The 20,852-nt window shown below is 56.7% G+C and overlaps 1 protein-coding gene across 1 annotated transcript in view; it reads left to right on the top strand.

The window, feature by feature from the left end:
* Window positions 1-4,415: 4,415 nt before the first annotated feature.
* The window catches only part of DTX1 (deltex E3 ubiquitin ligase 1), a 100,120-nt gene continuing 83,683 nt past the window's right edge, over window positions 4,416-20,852 (top strand). Inside the window, exons 1-2 of the mRNA XM_039505531.1 lie at window positions 4,416-4,457; window positions 5,832-7,208. Of these exons, the coding sequence (XP_039361465.1) occupies window positions 6,950-7,208 (259 nt within the window). The 5' untranslated portion in view covers window positions 4,416-4,457; window positions 5,832-6,949. The remainder of the gene's footprint in view (window positions 4,458-5,831; window positions 7,209-20,852) is intronic.

Genomic DNA, 20,852 nt, shown 5'->3' with positions numbered 1-20,852 from the left:
TTTGCCCAGGCCCCACAGCTTTCCTCCCCCTACCCCACTCCCCCTGCAGCTTCAGAGGTTCTACAGCCCCCTCTCTCAGCCCTGGTGTTGGGATGGAGGGAGGGGGGAAGACGCATGGAGCAGAGCAGACTGACCCACTGCTCATAGGAAGGGGAGCTGATGGCTCTTTCTGCTCCCCTCTCCCCCCTGGGAGAATGGTGTGGGCTGCTTCCTCTCCCCTGCGAGAGAATGGTATGGGCTGCTCCCCTTCCCCCACCCTCCCCAAAATCTCCTCTAGGCGCCTGAGGGGAAGGGAGAAAGTGCAGCCTGCCTCCTGTGGCAGCCCTGATTGGTCACTCTTTCCCAGGGGGTGGGGAAAAGGGGAGAGCAGCCAATCAGAGGGATGGAGTTGGACAGAGTGCTGGGAGTTCTGCCTGTGGGGGCAGGGCAGCAGGGCCAGTCCCATGGGGGGTGGGAGGGGTGACATAATGTACCCCATGTAACCCCTGTACCCAGACATTCACTGCTGAATGGGCTTTACAGGGACGGGGGTGATGCCAGTCCACTCAGCCCAGAGACTGGCTGGCTGGGGGATGGGCTGCGCCTGCTGGCCCGGAGGCTGGGTTGCAAGTTAGCAGCCTCTCTCCCCCTCCAAAGGACATGGGGAGGGGAGCCCATGAGAGGAAGTGGAGCTGGGGGAAGAGGGTTTGGAAACTGAGTGAACTCTAAGAGGTGCAAACCAACCCTCCCCCCAACCTGGTGAATCCAGCCTGCAGGACCTGGGCACAGCTGGGCCTGTGTCTGACTCCACAGTATGGGGGTGTTAGAGCAGTTTTCAGCACCCTGTATTGGCAGATCCCTGGCACAGCTCTTCCATCGAAGGCTCAGAAACCACAAATCCCTTCGCTGTTCCTCCCAGGAGCATGTCCCACTTCCTCCCACCAGCCCCCAAGCTGTGCACCAGACCAGTGGTTCCCAAAGTTTTTACTGAGGTGATTTGCCTGCTGCATTTTGTCTTTTTTGGAGGCCCACCCAAGGGACAAATAGGTGGGGGGAGGAGGCAAAATAATAGGCCAGTGGCTTTCTCCCCCTTCACTGCCTCCTCCTCCTTGCCCAGCCGAGGGGGCAGTGCCCACTCGCAACATCACCTTCCACCCCACCCACAGCCCATAGCCCAGCCCCGTGTGAAGAGGAGGCCATGGGAAGGGGGGTGGAGAATGAGCTCGGCCTGCACTCGCCCTGCAGTGGTGACTGCTACTGGCTGCCTGCTCCAGGTGTTGTGACCTGGTGCCCGGGGTTACAGTGCCACTCAGGTTTGGCCCGGCCCACCCGCTGCCATGACAGAGGAGCGGCCAGACCAAATTTGAGTGAGGGACATTGATGGAGAGGGAGCCGGACCAAACCTCAGTGAGGTTGTAACCCCATGTGCCAGATCACAATCCCAGAGCGGATAGCAGGGCCCACCCTGCCAGGAGTCGGCAAAAGAAGGCACCACAAGACAATATTGGCCCAATTCACTGAGCACAACTCCAGTGGCATCAATGGGACTTGATGGAGTAACTCAGAATCTCTAACAATCCAACCCAAGGGAGGTGTCATTTAGTGCAGGGTTCTTTCTTTCTTTCTTTCTTACAGGTCTCAATAGGCCAGTGCCCACCATTAAAAGTGACCTGCAAAGGATTTTTGTAACTGTGCTTTTGCCCTTTTCCTTTCCTGCGTATGGCTGTGCAGAAGAAAAGGTTTTTGTTTGTTAGTTTGTTACCATCTTTCCTGCTGGTGGTTTTTGCTCCGGGCTATCAGCAATGCCAAGCAGGGGTCTCCCGGCTTTGCTGGAGGAGCAGAGGGCAGTGGAAGGGATGTTGAGCAGGAGTTCTCGTTCCCACCATTGAAAGCAGAAATGAAATCTACCGTCCTTCTCAGCCATCCTTCTCCAAAGCCACCGGGGGTGAGGGTGGGGGGAATGGCCCAATTCCCCTTGCACTCACACCGCTATTACCCAGGTGCGTCTCCATCAGTCCCAGTGGAGCTGCTCCTGATTGACACCTGGGAACAGAACAGGACTCTTAGCCTCTGCTCAGTGGGAAAACAGAAGGGAAGCCCTCCCCCCCATTGCAAAGACAGGAGCCTCCCTGGGGTAGCTGAGGCTGCTGCCTTGTTGACTGAGCTTTGCACAGGGAAGGTTGATTTGCACTGTAAGCTCAACACCTGCAAAGCTCTGTAACCCTGAACCCACTGGGTGGGCTGCCTTCAGACACAGCCTTGCCAAGCAAGCTCCTGTCTGCCCTGCCTGGATGCTAACTTCCTTCTGGCTCCCCCCACCTGCTCTGATCCCTCATCCCTTGGTGCTGCTGTGCAGCAGGCCCTGTCTGGCTGCTGTGTTTCAGTGCTACTGAATATCCATCATTCCCACTGGGGGCCAGGCTTTGCACTAGGCATTTCCTCTACGCAGTGTCCCCCTTCCGACCCCCAGTCTTTCCTCAGCTAGCCCTTGTGCCAGCACAGCGTGGGAACAAGTCTGTGCCCAGCATGTACTACAGGGGAGCTGTGCCACTTAGGAGGTGTGAAATAAGAACAAATCTCGATCTTGGCACAAAATGTGAACCCAGGTTTGACACCAAATGTTTTGCAGATTCATAAACATTCGCATGGATCCACATGTTCAAATGTGGCATCTCACTCTGGGGGCCTTTGTTTTTGGTTGCTCAACTTAAACATCATCATCATTAAACTGATTTCCAGTAGGTGGCCCCCACTGTAGTGAGAAAGACAATTCTTTGTGACTTTGTTTCCCCTCCCTCTCTTTGTCTGTCTAATTGACTCCCATTGTGAGCTCTCCAGGACAGGGCCTGTTTGGGCCTTTAGTTGCTACAGTAACATTGCTGGGCTTTAATCTTCCTCTCAGAGGCTGCTACTGCTGTTTCCAGAGTTCTCATTTTATCTCGTTCTCCTACTAATCCTGGAAACCGTGGAATGTTATTATTATGATTTAGGTCAACTCTTGTGACATTACCACATGTCCCATGATATCTGTGGTTTCCTTAAAGCCCCAGCTCCTGGAGTCAGGTGATTAAGTGAGAATCTCAGCCCTCACTTTTTTTTTAAAGTAAATTTCCAGCCTTCATGGCCTCAGAGAAAAGCTTGAAATGTAACCCCAGTGCAGCCTAAAGGCTCCAAAACTAAAAGGCAAAGAAAAAGAACCTCAAATTCATCATTATTTTTTAAAATCTCATTTTTGTTTTTTCGCATCTGACTCATGAATTTGGAATGGATTGGAGTTGGCAACATTGATAGTACACTTTGGAACTGAGCACGGTATGAAAGCCTAGATAGACAGATAGATAGGTATCGCTCTCCATAGTAATCATACAGCACCCTTGGGGCATCCAGGGGAAACAGCAGATCAATTGTCTTTCATTCTAGCCAATGCACACACGGTGGCTACAGGCGGGCAGCAAGGATAGGCAGTCGGGGTACAGGCAGGGACACCATTTCAGATTTCAGTGGGGAGGAGGCAACTTTCAGCTGAGGTCCAGGTGCAGAGCCCCCTATACTTGGGAGTCTCGGGGGACATAAAGCCCCCCAGTAGGCATGGCGTGATGGAGGGGCAGCCAGGCCAAATATGAATGGTGTTGCAACCCCATGTGCCAGGTTGTAATGCCACTCAAATTTGGGGTGGCTGGACAGGTAACCTGGGTCCCCTAATTAGCAAAATTCTGTTTGCATCCGTGGCTCATATATTAGTGGGGCTAGGCCTGCTTTCCAGAATACTGGTGGGGTCTGGGGACCTGGTGCATGGGGCTCCCTGCCCAACCCAAATTGCCACCATGGCATAGGGTGCAGTGGGTAGTGGAGGCAGCATGGACTAACAGCATTAGAAAGTGGGAGCCAGAACACAGGAGTTTTATTCCCAACTCTGCCACTGAGTCTTTTGGGCGAGTCCTCCTCCCGCTCTGTGCCTCAGTTTCCTCAGCTGTAAAATGGGGGCAACGGTACCTGCTGTGCTGAGATGAAGGGGGGATCCCCTGGGCCAGCCCAAAACCTCGGAGGGGCAACGCTGGTTTAAAGTCACCCCGCCTCCCCAAATCCGGGCAGGCAGTGCGCGCTCACCCCCCGGGCGCACGGCCGAGCCGAGGGACCCCCAGCCAGTTCCCTACGGCGAGGGCCCCTCCTTCTCCCCGGCCCCCGAGGGAGGCAGCCCTGGCCGGCGGGCGGCCGCCTCTAGCCCCCCAGCCTCGCCCCGGCGCGGCGCGGCGGCCAGGCGGGGCTCCCGTCAGGGATGCTCCGGATCCGCTGTGCGCAGCCTCCTCCCGCGGCTCGGCTTGTTGTTTTGGCGAGGGCTGGGAGCCGGGGCGCCCCCGGGTTTGCGCTCGCTGCCGCAGCCAGCCAGTCCCCTCCTCCTCCAGCCCCGGCCCCGGAGCGGCGGCGGCAGAGCTGAGCCCGAGCCCGAGCCCGAGCCGGAGCCGGAGCGCGGCCACCAGGTGGGTCTGGGGCGGCGGGTAAACATGGATCCCCGAGAGGGGGGCGAGCAGGCAGCGAGCGAGCGAGCCGCCGCGGGGTGCCAGGAGAGCCAGCAGCCATGGCAGCGGGCTGGGTTTGCAGCAGGGAGTTGGGGAGGGGGCGACGGGAGCTGGGCTGGCAGATGGGCCCAGGCTGCAGGGAAAACGTCCCATGGGGCCTCGTGGGGGCTGTTTGGGGGGGCAGGTTTAAGGGACCTTCTTGACTCCCGTGATAGTTGTGCCCAGAGCCTTGCTATAAAGGAGGAGAAAATGGAACCACCTGCCCCCCGCCCCCGGGTGAAGGGCACCTCAGCCCTGGCACCAGTGTGCCGCTCGGGCGGGCAGGGCGAGACGCTGCCATGCGCTGCCCAGCTCGCTTGGTGGCTCTGCTGTAAGCCCCCTGCTCCTTCTGTTGCTTGGGGTGGGACAATGAGTGTTGGGGACCTGCCACTTCGATCCTTGGGGGTGGGGATCCCTTCGGGTGTCACAACACCCCAGGGACCCGAATCGGCTGCTGCGTCCCCTCACACACGTATGGGGTGAGGAGGGACATGCAAGTGGCAAGTGCCCGTCGTGCCCCAAATCACTGTTGCTGGCATGCTCGGGGGGAGGGGGTGCTGCAGGCTTTGCCGGTGACCTTGTTTGTGGTGGGGAGACGAGCCGGGAATGCAGACCCAAACAAAGCCAGGGAGGTGTAGGAGCTGGGGCGAGTGGCTGAATCCCTGCTGGGGAGCTGCGCCTGCAGTGAAGACGGTAAATGAGAGCTGGGCGGAGGCAGGTTTGACCCGAGGAGATGTGCCAGGCGCTTGCTGTCTGAGGGGCTGTGGTGTTTGTTTGCATGGCAGGAGGAGGGGAGACCCCATTCAGCCACGCTCCGGCAGAATCCGTGCCGTGGCTTGGCACGTTGGCCACAGGGACTGCAGTGCCTGCCAGCGGGCGAGGAAGGGGTGAGGGGCCTGCAGTGCTCTTTAAGCCTATAACAGCATCCCTCTTCTTTATCACACCAATCCCTGCACCCCCACCTCCACCTTAAAGGGACATAAGGCATCAGGGACGATCCTGCATCGGAGGGACGGGCTGGATGGTCTCTGGACGATGGGATTTCTCCACTGATGAGTGAAATGGACATAAATGGGGCTCTGGTCCTCACGGAGCCAGCGGAGAGGGATCACTGAGCTCTCACAGGGGGCCAGCCTGGCAGATATGCTAGCTGGATGGATGAGGGGGATGAGGAGGGAGAATGAGCATGGGGTCAGTCCCTGGGCTGGGAGGTGGATCTACAGAGCGGGGCGGGGGATGGGAGTCTGCTCTCCCAGACAGAGAGCCCCAGCACTGATTGATGCTCTCCCCTTTCAGGCTGCATCCCCCACCCGTCCGGCAGCAGACGGGCCAATTTCTCCCCTTGCTACAGAGATGAGACCTGGCAAGGTGCTGTGGAGCCATCCATGACAGAGACTGAGCAGCAGGAAGCAAGAAGGAGGGGAGGGGGTTTCCCCTTCTGCAGCAGCAGCTCCGTGTGAGCCCCGGGACGCAGCCCCCTCCTCCCTGCCAGGCTCCCCTCACCCCCGATAAAGACACCAGAGCCATCCCCAGCAGGCACAGAATGTGCGATTCCGGCTGGGGGGGGATGCCCTCCCCAGGGACAGGTTTCAGAGGAGTCACCTGCAGCGAGCCCCAGCTGTGAGCCATGGGGAGGGAGCTGTGATCCCGTCCAACCAGCCCAGCTGGGAGGAGAGGAAGGGCCTGGCAGGGCAGGGAGCCTGAGGCCTTTTGGGGCTGAGGGAGGCAGTCTGTTGGAATTGGGGGTAGCTGGAGACTGATCACCCCGGCATGGATTGTGTGGCCCTGCACAGCCTCCCCGAGGGACTGGAGACAGGAGATTCCCGAGACCGAGACGAGACGCTGGGCTTGAGCTGGCTGGTCTGGGCTCTGCGGAGGCCTCATTACTCATGCTGCTGAGGTTGAGAGCCTTCCGCAGGGCAGCTGGGCTATGGAGGCACGCACCTGAGAGCCGAGCGTAACCAGAGTCAAGCAGGGAGGAGGGGAGCACAGGACAGAATCAAGGGTGGGACCCTGCATTTTCCCCGGGGTCTCCTATTTGGATGTGAACAGAAGGGCCGCAGGGGCTGGATCATTTTCCTCCTGCTCCCACCAGCCGCACCAGGACTTTGGAGCACCAGGGATTGGGTGTGGCCAAGATGCTCGCTCCAGCCTGGCATGTGTAGTTAAGAGAATAGGCAGCCTCCGTGCAACTGGGATCGTTCCTCCGGGGGCCAGCACGTTGCAGGGATACTGCTCGTTCCTCATCCATGCTGCTTTCTGAAGGACTCTGAAGCCAGAGGTCGAGCCAGTCAGGCCCAGAGAACCACCCTCAGAGGGCAAGGGGCCTGGGAGGACGCCCTCCTGCTGACTTCCCTGTCTCCAACCCCTCTGCTGCCTGCCCTGCTCAGGCTGCTGCCTGCTGACCTGGCACCATGTTGCGGCCGAGCTCGGGGGTGTTGATCTCGGTGAACGGGCTGGGCTTCCCACCGCAGAATCTGGCCCGCGTGGTGGTGTGGGAGTGGCTGAATGAGCACGGGCGCTGGCGGCCCTACACAGCAGCCGTCTGCCACCACATTGAGAATGTGCTGAAGGAGGACGCCCGGGGCAGCGTGGTCCTGGGGCAGGTGGATCCCCAGCTGGCTCCGTATATCATTGACCTGCAGTCCATGCACCAGTTCCGCCAGGACACAGGTAGGGAGAGGCTCTGCGTGTCTGTGGGGCGTGGCTGGGGTGAGGGCTGGCCTGGGGTGTGCTAAGATCTTGGGGTGACGGGAGCTGCCGGTGAGGTTGGGCTTCAGGGCTCATCAAGACCCTCAATTTCTGCTTGGGTTGGGTGTAGGAGTTGCACACCTCTTTGCCTGGTAAAGACGGGCATGGGGCTGATCTGATCCCTCATGGCACTGCCGCCATCCAGCCAGGAGAGCAGAGTGCACCTGGTGCTAGCCTCAGCCGTGGCTCTGGAGACAGTGAAGAGGCCCAAAAGGGATATACACACTTGTGCATGTAGAGAGAGATGTGGATTAACCACAACTAATGTTTATCGAGGCCAGGTGGAGGAGAGCACATCTTTTACTGGACCCACGTCACAGAGCTCTTCCTCGGGGGCTGGGAAAGGAACTTGGAGCGTCACAGCCAAAAACAGGGGAGGGGACAGATTGTTTAGATATTACCTCACCCACCGAGTCTCTCTAGTATCTTGGGACCAAAACAACTACAACACCACTGCCAACAATATCTGCGTGTCCGTCTGTCCGCCCGTCCAGCTGGTACATTGCATCCAGCCAGCCCTCCAATTGGTGTCCGTATCTGTCTTCCTGTCTCTGCCTAGGGTGACCAGACAGCAAGTGTGAAAAATCGGGACGGGGTGCGGGGTAATAGGAGCCTTTATAAGAGAAAGACCCAAAAATTAGGACAGTCCCTATAAAATCGGGACATCCGGTCACTCTATCTCTGCCTGCCACGTGTCCGTCTCTGTCTGCCTGGCTCGGTTCTGCTTCTCATCGTCATCAATTCTCATTGCCACCCTAGAAAAGTCTCATGTGAGCTCATTTCCTCTCTCCTCCCCCCAGGGCTGCTGGGAGATGTCCCCCCTTCTCGATCATCCCCCACATTCTGGGAATGCAAATACTGCATCCCATGAGACACCCTGGCTGCCATGTGGGGACTGAGGTTTGGTTGGGGGGTGGTGTCACTCCCGGACTCCCATCACTTTGGCATGGGGGAGGTGGGCCCCAGTGACCTCGGGGAGTGGTGGGAGGTGGCTGCCCTGAGCTCTGGTGTCTCCGGCTGGCCTAACTGTGGCATGGGGCTTGCGGTGTTTTCGGAGAAGGGGAGTGCTGTGGTGGGAGGCCAGCCCGCAGGGGGTGAGAAAGGGCATTAGAAGGAAGGGTGCACAGAGGGGCTCAGCTATCTGGAAGGGAGGCAGCAAAATGCAGATCCTGCTGTGGGCCAAAACCCCAAATGAGGGAGACCCCCAGGATCGGCTCAGGTTGCTTAAAATGAGGTGGAATCAGTTCCTTCCAGTTCCTTCACAGAGGCTGGTGAGCTGGTTGGGACAGGGGAGCAAAAACCCAGGGCACTATTTCTGGCTCTGACACCAGCCTGCTGTGTGGCCTGGGGCAAGTCCCTTCCTCGCTGTGTGCCTCAGTTTCCCCCAGCCCTATAGAATGGGGATGATGACACCCACCCCCGGAAAGGGCATCGGAGATGGGCCATGCTATGGGTCCTGCCGCTGGCTCTTCATGGGGATAACCTGGAGGGGAATGTGGGTCTGTAAGGAGGGACTGTCCTGAGAATGGGAAGCCATGGAGAGGTGGGGGAGCGGGGTGGGGATGGGAGCACTGCACAGCTGGGGATCTGCTGCCTGCAGGTAGCCTGTGTGGACCCCCTTCCTGGGGCTCTCTTTTAGGGTAGGCTGGGACTGGAGGGAAAAGGACTGTCTGCAGGGCAGCTTGCGGTGGTGTCCAGCATGGGGAGCAGTACCTGGCATGGACAGGAAGGAGGGTGAAATACAGAGATGTGCCTGTCTCCAGACTCCCCCAAAAGGTGCCAATGCCACCTGCAGGCCCCTGGCTCCAGGGTGCCCTGTTTCAGCAGGGGCAGGGAGGGTCCCCTGCTCGCTGTACTCTGTGCCATGGCTGAGGTTATGGAGGGTGGGGACGCATCACGCCAGCTCTGTGCACTGGGCTTGTGCTCTTTGTGGTTTCTGTGTGACGTGTGGTTTGCTGTTCCATTGCAGCTCTGTGCAGAGCTCTGACTGGGGGGGGGACCGGGCGTTAGAGATGTCACTAGCAGCTGTATTGATGTGATCACTCCTCCCAGCCCCCTCTCCTCCACCCTCCTCTCGCTGCTGCTCCTTACTGCCTGGGCAGCTTCCTATTGCCAGCCTGTGATGGGGCATCCTCCCCACGCTGGCCCTGAGAGGGCTCAATTAGGCCACATGGGCCCATTCAGCCAATTACGCTGCAAAAAGGGCAGAATTAAGCTGGAGGAAGTTTATTCGAAGGCAGCTCCCCTGCGAGGGAACAGGCCTGGCTTCTCCAAAGCCGAGAGGCTGGGAACAGTGCAGCAGGGAGGAAGCCTGCAGTCCCCCTCCCTGAGGTAGAAGCAGCAGCCCAGTAGGAGGGAGCGGGCTGAGAGCAGTACAGTGGTGGAGATGCACACCTCAGCTGCTCACGCCAGCCCTGGACTGGCACCCAGCACAGAGGGCAGGCCTGGGTTCCCATACCAGCCGCTGCCGAGTGGAACTGTTTGGGGGCAGTGAATAGGAAGACTGCCTGAGCCACTGTTGGAGTGACAGGGTCAGGGCAGCAGCTCCTGGTGCGAGGGAGGGGCTGCAGCCAAAGAGGGAGAGATGCAGTGAAACCACAGGAAGGGGCGTTGACTGTACAGAGCTAATCCCCAGAACGGCCAGGAGGAGGCACCGCCTGCAGTGAGCAGAGCCCCCCATCACACAGCCCGACCTGTTATCAGTGCAGAGGGTGCATTCTGCTTAGGTGCCCAGTCTGCTGGCCAGCACAGCCCGTGCCTTCCACCTGCGCCTGTCACTGTAGATGTTTTCCACTGGGATGGCCCAACACGCTGGCCAGCATGGCTGGTGCCCAGCAGCACAGTGGGTACCTTGGGCACAGATGGATCCAGAATGGCTGGTGACCTGGCTGTTGGCAGGTGCTCCCAGGCTACCATTAGCTGGAACATTAGGGAGCAGGGCAGATGGGTTCAAAGCTTGGTGCATCTGTAACTTTCAGCAGCAAAGCAGGTGCATTTCAGCTGGATGTACCCAGAACATGGTGGCATGGCAGGCAACATTCATCTGATTACAATACACCACATGGCTCTTAGGGGGCATGTTAGATTGTCCCATGTCTGTGCCCTGACTCAGCAACCTCTCTTGCATATCTTCTAACATTGTGGGGAGCCCACACGACACTCTCCCCAATTAGCCTCCCACTGCTTGTGCAGGGCAGACTTGTGGTGTGCTGTTAGTCTATAGATTTGTGCGCACCAGCTTTTGTACAGCACCTAGCACACAGGGTCCTGGTCTGTGACTGGGGCTCCCAGGCACTGCTGCAATAAGTAAACGTACAAAGCTGTTGTTGTTAATTACATCCTGTGGCAAATGGCCAACGCTATTGTGGTGGGTCCCATGTTTTTCCCTGGGATCAGGGCATTGTCCCTGCCCCTATTCTTGGGCTCTGCTAGTGCCCTGGAGAGGGGGAGAAAGGGAGCAGGGAAGGGACCCAGGTCCACCCCCTACTCCAGTCCCAGTCCCAGCCCCTTCAGCTTCACAGGCTTCTTACCCTCTCTCCCCTTGGGCTGGGGTTCTCTCAGTCCTCTGGGCTGGGGGAGTCCCACTGCCCTGCTCGGGCAGGGTTTCCCTTCCCTGGTCCTCTGATTGTCTGGTCACCTCCAAACTACAGTCAGCTCTCTCTCCATCCCTCCTCCTCCTGTGTGGTGTTTATTAGGTCTTGGGGAAGGGGGGGCTTAATTGGCGTCAGGTGCTCTAATTAACCTGTAGTAACCTTTCCTTAGTCCACAGAGAATAAGGCTCTGGTGATCCTGGGGCTTATATACCTCCCATCGATTACTATCCTGCTGCCCTCTGGCCCTGCTGTACCACAATATATTTATTGCAGAGCCTGTCCAGATACTGGCCTCTGCACAAGGATCAAAACCACAACAAGAACAAATACCCTTAACAGAAATAAAACATCCAGCCATGTACTCTGAGATTGACCCATGGTAAAGCAAAGCCTCTATAGGAATATAACCTAACCGATACACAAGAACTCCAGCTTACAACTAATACCTGGAACTACATTTTACACAACATCTAACTGACCTGGAGAACTCATTGCCACAAGAGGCTGTTGAGCTTAGTAGGATTCAGAAAAGGATTGGATATTTCTATGGCTAATGAGGACATCTCAGTTACATGAGAAGGGGTAAAACTTCTGTTATTAGAAAGGACACAAACTCTCATGCTTCAGGGCATGAGCCAACCACAAACAGATGGGGTCAGGCAGAAACTTCCCCTCTGAGAAGGGTTATTCCATAATTGTCCAGTAGGGGGTTCCTTGTACCTTTCCTCTGAAGCAGCTGGTGCTTGTCAGGCTGAGACAGGGTGCTGGCCTAGGTGGACCCCTGGACTGATCCAGTCTGGCAATTCCTGTGTTATATGCCCATATGCAGGGAATCACCTCCCCAGAGCCAATCACCCCCAAATCCTTCACCCCTGCTCCTCCCAGAGACCAGAGCTCTGTATTAGCCCAATTTGATACCCAACAATGTGCTTTGGACTGACCCATTTATGTATAGAGATATCTGACATCTACAGACAGGGTTCCTTATGCCTTAGACAGATACACATGTATCAACACCAAAGATAGATCATAGGTACTGCCTGAATGGTTTGGCTTTATAAAGTATCATTTGCAGGCGCCCGTCCAATGCTCCGAGCTGTCTCACGACACATCAAGCAATCATAGACTCATAGAATCTCAGGGTTGGAAGGGACCTCAGGAAGTATCTAGTCCAACCCCCTGCTCAAAGCAGGACCAACTCCAACTATGGTAATGATAGAACAATACTCAGTACTGCCAGTAGACATAGATTCAAACAGATGCCGAAAACTTCCTGGCATCAGCAAGGCACAGAGCTGATGGAAGATTTCCTGGCGGATCAGCTGACAGAACTGAAATTTTCTGTGGGAATTCTCCAGGCTGTCGAAACTGCGCAGCTCCTAGGGATCACGGGCTCCACGAGCTAGCCAGCTCCCGGCACTGCCTGCCTGGCAGGTGGGCAGGCTACCTGCCTTCTCAGTTCTCCTGGGATGAGGGTGGTTGGCTCCCTGACAGGCCGGCTCTCTGCCCAGCAAGCCAGCCATGGCGATGGCTGGGCAGCTGGAAACCAGCTTTGCAGCCTGGAATTTTTCAGACGTGTCCGTTCTGAGGGAAGTTAGGCATTTTTTACTTTCTTCCAATCAGAACATGACCAATTGTAAAAGCACCATGGGGATGGAAATTCGATGTGTGAAGAAGATCCAGAGTGAAGAAGGGTGGTCTTGTGGCTAGCTCTGGATCTGGATTTAGTTCCTGGCTTTGCCACAGTTCCCTTGGGCAAGTCACTTCACCTCTCTGCCCATCAGCTCTCCAGCTGGGAAATGGAGGTAAAGATCCTTTCTTTGGTCGAGTTTGGTTAGAAACGCTGCAGGACAGGCCTGTCTCTTAGGTGTGTCTGTGCAGTGCTTAGCACAATGCGACCTCAGTCTTGGTACTAAATCACAGGCCCCTCAGTTATTCCCCTGGCCCCCTCTCTTCCCCAGCGGCCTGGACTTGGTGGCACTCTGGAAAGCTGTACCTAGCCGTGTGATGGGCATGCACAGGGCTCAGCATGGCTTAGCCTCACATGGCGCATCAGCATGTGGGTTTGGTTTGAACAGCAGCACCCATAGCTGTGTGTGTAAAACAACAATGGCAAACAGGAAATAACCTGAAGAGCAATTGTTAGAGGGGGGGCGGAAACCTGGGCCTGGAGAACAGAGGGGTGCTGGGGACGGGAAGTGCCAAGTCCCCTCCACTACTGGGGCTGCCCCTGGCCATTTCTTTCACTTGGCAAACTGGTGCAGCTTGTTGCAAGGCAGAGGCCATCAGCTGTGGTAGAAGTGCTGCTGCCATGGCACTAATGGCCAATGGAAATGCAGCTGCTGCTTTCAGGTCCAAGGGCTGCAAGTTCAAGCCCCAGCAGCGCAGAGCACGTTGCTGAATGCGCCTTCTTTCTCCAGCACCGAGAGGTTCTGAGCCCATATGGCTCCCTAGAGGTGGAGGCATTGCCAGGACAAGCTCTGATTGTCTGAATCTGCCATGGCTCTTGAGAGCTGAGCTTCGGTGTGTTGTGGTTGTTACTGGGGTGTCCCAGTCAGGTTCTAGGAAGTCCCAGAGACCTGCAAATAGGGTTGCGGGTTGCTCGGATCAAGGCCCAGAGACTCCCTAGTGAGGCATGGACCTTGCTGCTTTCCCGGGCACATCTGCCCTGCAGCAGCATTCACCCAGCACCAAGCAAACTCCCACAGTCCAGCCGCACCAGGCTCCTGGCAGAACCTGGCTGTTCCAAAATCCCACTCAGGAATGTGCCGGGGTGGTGGTGGTGCCCCCATTATGCCAACACCCTTGCTGTGCTAGGTCTTGCAAAGCACAGATGCCAACTGCTCTAAAGGCTGCTTCATTCTCCTGCTGGCTCCACGCGTAGGGTTTTCCCTCAGTGCTGGTTCCAGCAGGAGAAGCATGTTCAGCAGTGGTGGGGGAAGCCGTGCGTTCCTGGGAACTAGAGGAGCTGTGCTGTGCTCAGAAGGGGCTCAGAGCTTGGGGCTGTCAAGGTGGGGGCCACTCTGTGTGCGTGTGGAGAGGCAACGGTGTCTGAGCCCTGAGAGGAGGAGTCGGACCCAGCCAGTGTGGGGTCGTGATGGGGGTTGTTGGATTTGGTGGAATCTTGCACCAATAGTTTTACTGCCCGTTTCACACCCGTTTTCACTGGGAGCTGGGCCAGATGCCACCTCCAGCCAGTGGCATCCCTTAGCAATGCAGCCCCCAGAGCGGGCCCATTGCAGCGCTGGCTGCGTAGTGGGCTGTGTACTGGGATCCCCCATAACTCTGCCATCCCTTACTGGCATCTCATGCCCCCCCATTGCCCACGGGGCGATGCGTTCAGGTCTGCATTGCAGCTCACTGCCACTGGGTGGCTAACGCCCAAACCCCAGCGCCATTGCATGGCGCCAGGGGGTGGGGAAGGGGAGATGGAAGGAAGCTCCCTAGAGGGCTCACAGCTATTTGAAGGGATACTACCCAACTCCTATACACTAGAGGGGGAAGAGGAGGATGCGGGGGGTGGGGGAGACAGGAACAGAAAGTGCAGAGGAAGAGATGGACAGGAAGGGAGCTGTGGCTTTAAAGATCGAAGGCTTCTTTGGGTTTCCAGGAGATGGAAGCCTTGTCTGAAAATGCCCCCCACCCCACTCCCCACTGACTGCGAGCCTTACTCAGGCCTCCCGCCCCATGCGGTGTGGTTTACGCGTGGCTGCCTCTCTGCTCAGCATACGCTGCACCTGCTTTCCCACACCCGCCTGTTTGCAGGAAAGGGGAAAAAATACATCTGCGATGGCCTGGCCTGGTTTCAGAACAGACACGAGGTGCGGGGGACCCAGCGCCAGCCCCGATGGCCTGGCCTGGCCCGACCCAGAGAGGTGATGTAGGGAGTGGACTGGTGGGTAGTTCGCCTGCTTCCTGCCCCCGACACACACTCTGTGGGGATCTCTGTCTAACACACACACAGGTGCTGACAGAGTACCATGGGATTCCCACATCTGTGCACGTGAACTCTCTCTCTCTCTCTCTCTCTCTCTCACACACACACACACAGATTACCACGAGGATCTTGCTTACACACATACAAAATACCCTGGGGATCTCTCTCACTCTCTCTCTCACACACACACACTCAGGATGCATGGGATCTCAGGTGTGTATGTGCGCACACACACACACGCTCTCTCTCTCTCTCTCTCTCAGGGTATCAGAGATGTCAGCCAAGCACACACATCATATTTACAGGCTCTGCAGGTAAATTACACTAGGAGCCCCCTTTATCTTGCACCTGTGGAACCCAAACCGGGGCTCCCCAGCGGCAGGACGTCTGCCCGGGGGGAAACAGGGTTGCCAACCTGCAAGGCACAAGCTGGCCCCATTGGGCCCAGAATCAGCGGGTGCTGCCGACAAAGTGGGCAGTCTGGTGCGGGGCACTGGTGGGTCGGCACCTGTCCCAGCAAGCCTCCCTGGCTGGATTATCCAGCTCCCCTTCCCTGGCGGGGCGCGTGTACCACCAACTGTGGTACCTCAGGGTGTTTCCACCACGCCAGCACTGCTGTCCCGCGGGGGCACCATTTCACTTCTCCCAGCTCCAGAGGGGGCAGCTAGCCCAGCCCATTTATCTGTGAGTGCTTCTCCGTCTGCCCTGGGTCTCCGGAGCTGCAGCGCCCCCCAGGCACATCCCTTCCCCGAGAGTCCCCATGGCACGTGCAGGGCCGACGAGGCCTTTGCTACGACCTGACCCTGCAGGTTCCAGTGCTCCCAGTAACTGGGGGCAGGCGTGGAAAGCCCCCTCCCACTTATCTGCAGTGTGGGTGGGGAAGGAGCAGCTGGCTGTTGGCTCAGCGGCAGAGCGGTGCTCACCTCTAACCCCAGGTTCCCTTGGCACAACGGTCCCACCTGCCTCCGGCTGGGGTCAGTGCCATGAGCGGATGTGTGGCAAAGCAAAGGCTGTTGCAGTCAAACAGCAGGCGGGGGTTGTGCAGAGCCTGCGGGCTGGGGGCTACCAGCTCGGCACTGCTGATACAGCCCTTTTCTTAGGGGCAGTGGGGGCCGCTTCTCCTGTTCAAATCCTGAGTCCGGTCACACGTATAAGGAGTTTGTCAGTGTTATCCTAGTCCCTAGCTGGAGTGAAGCCAAAGCCCCACATGCGCCTGTAGCCACAGAGCCTCGTGTGCCCCTTCAATCCACAGCCAGGACATGGCTTCTGCCGGACTCACAGCCTTGGCTGCAGCTCCTGCCACGTCCCCAAAACGCCCAGCCCCCTGCCCAAGGACTCCAGCAATGCCAGCTCTTGTCATGCCCATGCAACGCCCAGCCGTGCATTCCTGGCCACAGCCCCCGTGTGCCCCTGGAACCCACAGGCACATTCCCTTGGCGAGGCTCGCCACCATGCCCTAGGCTCCCCAGCCTTTCTGGCATCCTCATGCCCTGGTTGCTCCTGTGCTCCTGAGCATCTCTGGCCAACCCATCTCCAGAGCCGTCTCTCACCCGTGGGCTACGGACGTCTGCCTGGGATCAGCGTCTAGCATCGCACGGGGCCCACACGAGGTGCTGGCATGACAGACTGCGGGAAGGCATCAGAGTGTAATGGGGCAGATCTTGCATCGGAACCATGGAGCCTGAATTCAGCCCTGGAGACTAGTGCAAAGGGGACCAAGCCAGCAGCCCTGAAAGCATTGCAGGACCTATCGAGAGCAAACCCCAGTCTCCCTCTCTCATGGTATTGGATCTGGCTAGTAAATCCCCGGGGGAGCCAAATGCCAGTCTCTCTTCCTCAGGCAGCAGGACGTAGACACGAGCCCCGGGGCAGATTAACAAATGGCTTTTGGCATCAGCTGGGTTTCCATGTCCCTTCAAGAATTGCTTGCATTTCCCAGAGCCAGGCGGGGTCCCCCGGTCTCCATGTGCTCGCTGGAGACCTGCCTTCCAGGAGGTACCAACTCAGCACCTCCAGTGAAAGGCCTATGCCCCTCCCACCCGCTGTCAGGAATAATCACAGGGCAAGCGCCTCTGCCTGCTAGCAAAGGGGAATCTTCCTTAGAAACTCCAGTCGATTTAGTGATCCCAGCTCATTGCCTTCCCGTGCCCCACTGCCGTGTGCTCCTGGCTGAAGGCTCTGCAGGGGCCCGGATCGGGGGAGAGCTGGGGTCTCAGCTTCGTCCCATGGAGGTGTGGCTCCTCCACCCTGCCGGGCGGTGCTCTGCAGCTGTACTGACAACACAGCCCGTGTTCTCTGGGTCACGCACAGACCACAGGACATTTGAGGGCTCGCCCCCTTGCTGGGCCTTTTCAGTGGGGGTGGCCCCCACCTGGCCCTAGTGGCAGAGTCGGGGGTGGGTGGGTGAACCAGCCCATCCTTACTTCACCTCCACCTCCAGGAGCAAAGGGGGAGGTGACTGGTGACTTGATAGCCACCTCTCCCTCAGCCCTGCTCAAGTGCCCTGCACCCCCATCAATCGAGCTCTCCTCCCCGCCCCAGCCCTGCTCGAGTGCCCTGCACCCCATCAATCGAGCTCTCCTCCCCGCCCCAGCCCTGCTCGAGTGCCCTGCACCCCATCAATCGAGCTCTCCTCCCCGCCCCAGCCCTGCTCAAGTGCCCTGCACCCCCATCTATCGAGCTCTCCACCTCTCCCTCAGCCCTGCTCAAGTGCCCTGCACCCCCATCAATCGAGCTCTCCTCCCCCCCGCCCCAGCCCTGCTCGAGTGCCCTGCACCCCCATCAATCGAGCTCTCCTCCCCCCCGCCCCAGCCCTGCTCGAGTGCCCTGCACCCCCATCAATTGAGCTCTCCTCCCCCCCGCCCCAGCCCTGCTCGAGTGCCCTGCACCCACATCGATCCAGCTGTGTGTGTTGCCAAATGCCCTGCAGGAATGAGATGCAGCAAATACTCAGGTTTCAGAGGGGTAGCCATGTTAGTCTGTATCAGCAAAAACAACGAGGAGTCCTTGTGGCCCCTTAGAGACCAACACATTTATTTGAGCATAAGCTTTCATGGGCTAAAACCCACTTCATTGGATGCATGGAGTGGAAAATACAGTAGGGGGGTATAAATACACAGCACATGAAAAGATGGGGGGTCAGTTGCCTTACCAAGTGGGGGGTCAGTTCTAATGAGACAATTCAATTTAAGTGGGCTATTATCAACAGGAGGAAAAATCACCTTCGTTGTGGTAATCAGGGTGGCCCATTTCAAACAGTTGACAAGAAGGTGTGAGTAACTGTAGGGGGAATTAGTTTTTAGTTTCTGTAGTGACCCATCCACTCCCAGTCTTTATTCAGGCCTAATTTGATGGTTTCCAGTTTGCAAATTAATTCCAGTTCTGCAGTTTCTCATTGGAGTCTGTTTTTGAAGTTTTGTTGTTGAAGAATTGCCAATTTTAAGTCTGTTATTGAGTGTCCAGGGAGGTTGAAGTGTTCTCTGACTGGTTTTTGAATGTTATAATTCTTGATGTCTGATTTGTGTCCATTTATTCTTTTGCGTAGAGACTGTCTGGTCTGGCTAATGTACATGGCAGAGGGACATTGCTGGCACATGATGGCATATATCACATTGGTAGGTGTGCAGGTAAACAAGGGTGCAGGGGTGGTGTAGCTCAGTGGTTTGAGCATTAGCCTGCTAAACCCAGGTTGTGAGTTCAATCCTTGAGGGGTCCATTTAGGGATCTGGGGCAAAAATCTGTCTGGGGATTGGCCCTGCTTTGAGCAGAGGGTTGGACTAGATACCTCCTGAGGTCCCTTCCAACCCTGATATTCTATGAACAAGTCTCTCATGGTGTGGCTTATGGCCTATGATGGTATCTTTTGAATAGATATGTAGACAGAGTTGGCAATGGGGTTTGTTGCAGGGATAGGTTCCTGGGTTAGTGTTTTTGTTGTCAAGTATCAGAGGGGGAGCCATGTTAGTCTGGATCTGTAAAAGCAGCAAAGAGTCCTGTGGCACCTTATAGACTAACAGACGTATTGGAGCATGAGCTTTCGTGGGTGAATACCCACTTCGTCGGATGCATGTTTTTGTTGTGTGATGTGTAGTTACTGGTGAGTATTTGCTTCAGGTTGGGGATGGGGGCTGTCTGTAAGTGAGGACTGGCCTGTTTCCCAAGGTCTCTGAGAGTGAGGGATCATCCTTCAGGATAGGTTGTAGATCCTTGATGATGCACTGGAAAGGGTTTAGTTGGGAGCAGTAGGTGATGCTAGGGGCGTACTGTTACTTTCTTTGTTGGGCCTGTCCTGTAGTAGGTGACTTCTGGGTCCCTTCTGGCTCTGTCAGTCTGTTTCTTCACTTCACCAGGTGGGTACTGTAGTTTTAAGAACGCTTGATAGAGATTCTGTAGGTGGCTTCCGCCTTCCATGCTACTCTGCATGGTGCCACTTTGATCTGTGCAGCTAGCTGGGATTCCCCCTCGGGGCTGCTGCTGTTGTGTGACTGGCCACGTTCTGATGTGGTCTGGTCAGTCTTTTCTTCTGCCTCGGTCATTTTGAAACTGGTATTTTGGCTCCTAAATCATTTAGATACTTTTGAAAAGCCCCCCCTTCCCCCCTATGTTATTCTGGCTCCATTCGTGTTCCCAGGAAGTTGACTGAGACCCAATCCCAGATGCAGATACAGGGATCCACAGCTCATTGGCCTGGTCAGCACCCTGGAATGGGCAGCTTGAGCTGTCAGACCCTGGGAACTGCCTTCTCTAGTAACACCAGCAGCAGCCCCAGGTCTGGATTTCCTTGTGACTTGTCTTGCCTGTGATCTTGAATTAAGGAGCCATGTGCAAATGCTCTTGAGTGTCCTGCTGTGGCTGCCAGGCTATTCGGTAAAGTCCTGCTCCTGCTTTTTTACTGCCCACAGCGAGGAGGGCAGCAGAGCAGCTGTCACTGCTTGGATCCTTGGTCTGGAAGAGTGACTCTGTTGCATGAGCAGCTGTGAATTGTGATGAGGTTACACAGAGGTTTTATTTCGATTGCACAGTCTCGTTGTTCTGAATGGGGCAGTGTCCTGAGCACCTCAGCGGTGGACCCCACTGAGATATACTCACCCATCCCATTGATGTTGCTGGCGTTGCACAGGCAGATCTGGGGTCAGAACTTCCATTGCCTTTGAGTGCAGTTAGTGCAGTCCCCAGAAGGGAGCATAGCAGAGGAACAATGAGACCCAGAAACCCACTCAGTGCCATGTGCCATAGGAACCATCTCCAGCTGTAGTGAGTTAGTTTCTTGTCAGTGGGGCCTTCTAGATTCTGCCCAGAAGCGGGTGTATCTAGTGGCTACCGAGGTTCATCCTGCTCTGGTGACCAGTGCCTTTAAGGCATGCAGCAGGAAGACCCATATGATTAGTATTTCATATAGTGCTTGGGAGCCCAGTCCTGGAGCAGGACCCCACCATGCTGTGTGCTGTACAGACAGAACAATAAGATGGTCCCTTGCCAAGGAGCTCCCAGTCTAAGGCCCAGATCCTCCAAGGTATTGAGGCTCCTCACTTCCACTGATTGCAGCGGGGGCTCCCTGTTGGGATGGAGTCCACCTGCAGGAGGAGCTGGGAATCCCAGCCAAGGAGAAGCAATGTTCAAAGATACAAATGGAAGAAGAGTCAGCTGGGAAGAAGCAAAGAGGTGGCAGCACTGGAGCTGCGGATCCCAGTCTCACAGGAACTGACCAGCCCACGTACACGTCCCTCTAATGTGTCTCTTGATCAGTCCTCCGAGTGCAAAGAGAGACGAGCTCGTTCGCCTCAGTGGAGCTGAGTCAGTAGTGAGGAGATGGAATCAGAGACCTGCAGGGACATAGGCAGCTTGCTGCAAGATGGAGCTCTGTTGGGTGGATGGGATTCCCATCTCCTCCTGTCCTGGGGCACCGGTGGGGGAAAGCAGAGCCAGCACAGGCTCTCTGTGGCGGAAGGGAAGGGGGCTTGGCTGTTGTTCACCTTAGGCTGCCTGGTTCAAATCCTGTCCTGTGTCACAAGTGAAAAGGAGTTGGGTGGTGTGGGT

This window comes from Mauremys reevesii, linkage group 18, assembly GCF_016161935.1.
Source record: "Mauremys reevesii isolate NIE-2019 linkage group 18, ASM1616193v1, whole genome shotgun sequence".
Classification (NCBI taxonomy): Eukaryota; Metazoa; Chordata; order Testudines; family Geoemydidae; genus Mauremys; species Mauremys reevesii.
This window is presented reverse-complemented; position numbering and strand designations above follow the sequence as displayed.